The following is a 3421-nucleotide window of genomic DNA, read 5'->3' as shown; positions in this document are numbered from 1 at the left end:
ATATTTCAGGCAAACTCTGCTTGGAACACATATTTATATAATACCTTTTGGTAAGAGTTTCTTGAAAAAGACTTGTATATAACCATTTAAGGGTGGTGGGGATAAAAAAGCCAGGTTAATTGAGGGTTTTTATAGACTACACTGGTTTAGTAGCATTAAGAACCAGATGCTTTTAAACTATGTTTTGAATTCCAAGGTGTTTACAAAGTACATAGAAAGGGTGACGCCTACAAAATATACTCTACCAGTCAGAAAGCTTTTATACAAATAACAGTACTGCTGTACCTTGTGCTACTGTTGACATGACCACCGACGGCGTTGATGATACTACAGCAGTCACAGCAATAGTATTTGCAGTGGAGGAGGGAGTGGAACAAGTGGTGGTGGTGGTGGTACTAGTGCTGCTACTACTACTGCTGCTGCTGACCAAAGAGGACTGAGAAGCAGTTATAACCACTGGCTGCTTCTGAGTAGTTGAGGCAATGACAGACGTTGGGACAAGTTTGGTGACTGCTGCGTAGTTGTGGGACTTGGAGAGAATGTTGGGCACAAATGTTGAACTTGGAGAAGTGGTTACAATGATCACCTGGAAAAACAAAAATCCATTCATTCTTCGTATTTATTTAGAAGTGCTGTGGACTTCTTATATTAAACTACACAGACAGACACAGTTCTATTTCATTTAAATGGTCTTGGGTTAGGGAGATCACTTGCAGACCTTAACACATTCACTTGCTAGCAGAAAATGAGACATTTCCCTTGGCTGCGGGAGGAATAACTAGCCCTGCAATTTCTGAAGGGAATGCAACTTCATCAAAAAGGGTATGTGTGTAGCTTTTCGATTCTGAACAAAACACTACTGCTGTTGCATATAGATTGTTGTCTGCAGACAAACTGAAACAAGAGAGACAGATGTAAACTACTTCAGTTCATTTGACAGCACCCAAAAGCCTGGAGCCCGTTTTTCTCAAATAGAACTGTTGTACATCTTGTATTTTAGAAAGGCTTTGAGTATCATTATCCCAAATCCTGCATACACTCCAAGGGTTGACAATGGAAAGGAGAAATATAGCATCACAGAGAAAAAAAAACAATTAGGGAACAACTGATCATTTCACTTTATGGATCAAAAAGATTATCGCCACATTTCCCCACCACCACAAGGGAACTTTATTTCCAATAAATATCAGTGAAGAACCAAGTGTTAGGTTCAGAAGCGGCTTCTGATAAAGTTTTCAAAAAGACGGGAAGTTCTTTCTTCTCTTGGCACCATCTGTCTGCAGATAATAAATGCTACATCTAATGAGAGTGATTTGCAGCCTCACTAATCTGTTTTGACACTGAAAGACCTAAAATTCATTCTGACCTTGCAAAAGGTCAGTTTTACCATTTAGCAATCACTTAACTTGGAAAGTTAGTTGTTTAATGGTCTAATCATTCTGGTTTTTTGGACCTTGTGGTGTGTGTTGACAATATATAAGCTATTACATACGTATATTCACTTAAAAAGAAACATACAAAAATCAATTATGTATTGATATAATATATACATATCATAAAAGGTCACAAAGAAGCATATAACAATTGTGGACTAGTAGGTCTACTCCAGCCATAAGTTCAGTTGGTATGATATAACTGAGTCTTCATTCCCGTGATCCTCAAATACATCCTGGCTAAAACGTGCGAGAACCAAGGACATCACTACCTCCACCAGCGTGAGCTAAATCCTGCTCACCAGTTGAAAGGTGAGACTTTTATTCCTGTTCCTACCTCTCTCCCTTGTGTCTTATTTTCCTTTCCCACCTTATTTCTTCTCTTTCTTATTTTTCTCCTTTTGCCTTCTGTCTAATAGTTGGCAAAAGTCACTTCTACAATGCTGCTGTGAGCCTGTGATAAGAAAAGTGACTCAAATCAAAAGCACAGGTAGCCTGATGCTGGTACAAGTTTGTCAAATCTCAGGGTGGCTGGTAAGATGACATGCTACGCCTGACATGCAGGCTATAAGTCAGTCAGTATCAGAGACAGGAAGAGTGTTTTCTATTTTTCCCATTTTTTTCTGTCCCTGTTTGTGTATTTCTTCTTTTGTGAAATAGGATCATCAGGAACAGCAAGGAGCTTGCAGCCATCTCAACAAGCTTTTTCTTTTGTCATAAGAAAGAAACTAGTACCATCTCATAGGCCCTCAAAGCACTTTTCCTTGCAAGAACTGTATATAACTATACAGAAAGGAAAGAAGGGTATCATTACGATGAAAGCCTTCCATGATACTTTACACTCCAAATACTTTCAAAGTTTTTCCTTCCTTCCCTAGCCCTCCCCACAACTTTTTTTCAACTAGTGGTTGCTGTCAGGGAAATAAGCAGGCCAAGATATCTATACTAAAACCCAGAACTTGTTTAATGTATTGTTTAGTAGTGTACAGACAGGTTCCTGTTTATACCATTAACACTCATTTCATCAAAATTAGCATACAGACTGTTTCCCTGTCTAATTTCTAACCGTGTAATACACACCGAAAGCACTCTGAAGAGAGTACAAGTCTTAAGTAGAAGGATCAAGACTACTGTATTTTCGAAATACTAGTTTCTCGTGGATTCAGTGGTGAATGCTGAATGTATATAGCCACCTTCCACCACTGAACAGTCATTCAAATAGTGACTTACACCAAGTGAAACATGCTTGCTAGCAAACAGGCTATTTTGTTCAACTATAATAATTGCTAAACACTGAAAATGTTGTGACAGTCTGTTTTGAGAAGTGCCAAAAGCTTGGTCCCAGATTTGTTGTGTAAAGAGGTACCAAATAAAGATCCAAGCAAAACAATTGCCATGTCCCTCGACTACCAGCACCAGTTATCACTTTTGTGCAAACAGCTTTATGCAATAGTACAGCTGAATACCGGAACAACAATCTCTACTATCAGAAACTATGAATTTTCCTTCAACATGCAAAAATGTCACAATCCTAAAAACATGTATGCAGAATTTGTGAATGGCACTCTTACTGTTCATTGAATTGCACGCCCATTTGAGCTTAATCACAAATGCAGAGGGTCACACCAACCTTGAAGTGTATTATATAAATGCAGACATAAATATTCTGATGCAAAAAAGCATTTTTATCCAAACAAACGTGCTGCCCCAAGTTAAACTCTACTACAAGCCAAGTATCTGCTGGTAAGCAAAACCTTGTATCAGATGGGTTAGCGTTCATTAGCATACTACCCAAAATTCTTTTGGAGCTCATATTTCTGAGCAATGACACCATCTGAGATCAGGGAATCAAATGTAAGTATGCGTCACCCATTTTTAATAACTGAACAGATAGTATGAAAGGCCCAAAGTAAACGCACAATCTGCACATAAAAAAAGCCACAAAAAAAAAAAAGCCAATTCCTGGTCTAAACTGGAGGTGGGAAGGG

General features: G+C 38.5%; 1 protein-coding gene across 5 annotated transcripts in view; it reads right to left on the bottom strand.

Moving 5' to 3' along the window:
• The window catches only part of EMSY (EMSY, BRCA2 interacting transcriptional repressor), a 70851-nt gene that overhangs the window by 41184 nt on the left and 26246 nt on the right, over positions 1–3421 (bottom strand). For all 5 annotated transcript variants that reach the window (XM_019524946.1, XM_019524947.1, XM_019524948.1 and 2 more), the window contains one exon: positions 286–586. In XM_019524946.1, the coding sequence (XP_019380491.1) occupies positions 286–586 (301 nt within the window). The remainder of the gene's footprint in view (positions 1–285; positions 587–3421) is intronic.

This window comes from Gavialis gangeticus, unplaced genomic scaffold (genome assembly GCF_001723915.1).
Source record: "Gavialis gangeticus isolate Ggan-Ray unplaced genomic scaffold, GavGan_comp1, whole genome shotgun sequence".
In the NCBI taxonomy this organism is placed as follows: domain Eukaryota; kingdom Metazoa; phylum Chordata; order Crocodylia; family Gavialidae; genus Gavialis; species Gavialis gangeticus.
The sequence above is the reverse complement of the archived record's forward strand: the minus strand, read 5'-3'. Positions and strand labels throughout refer to the sequence as shown.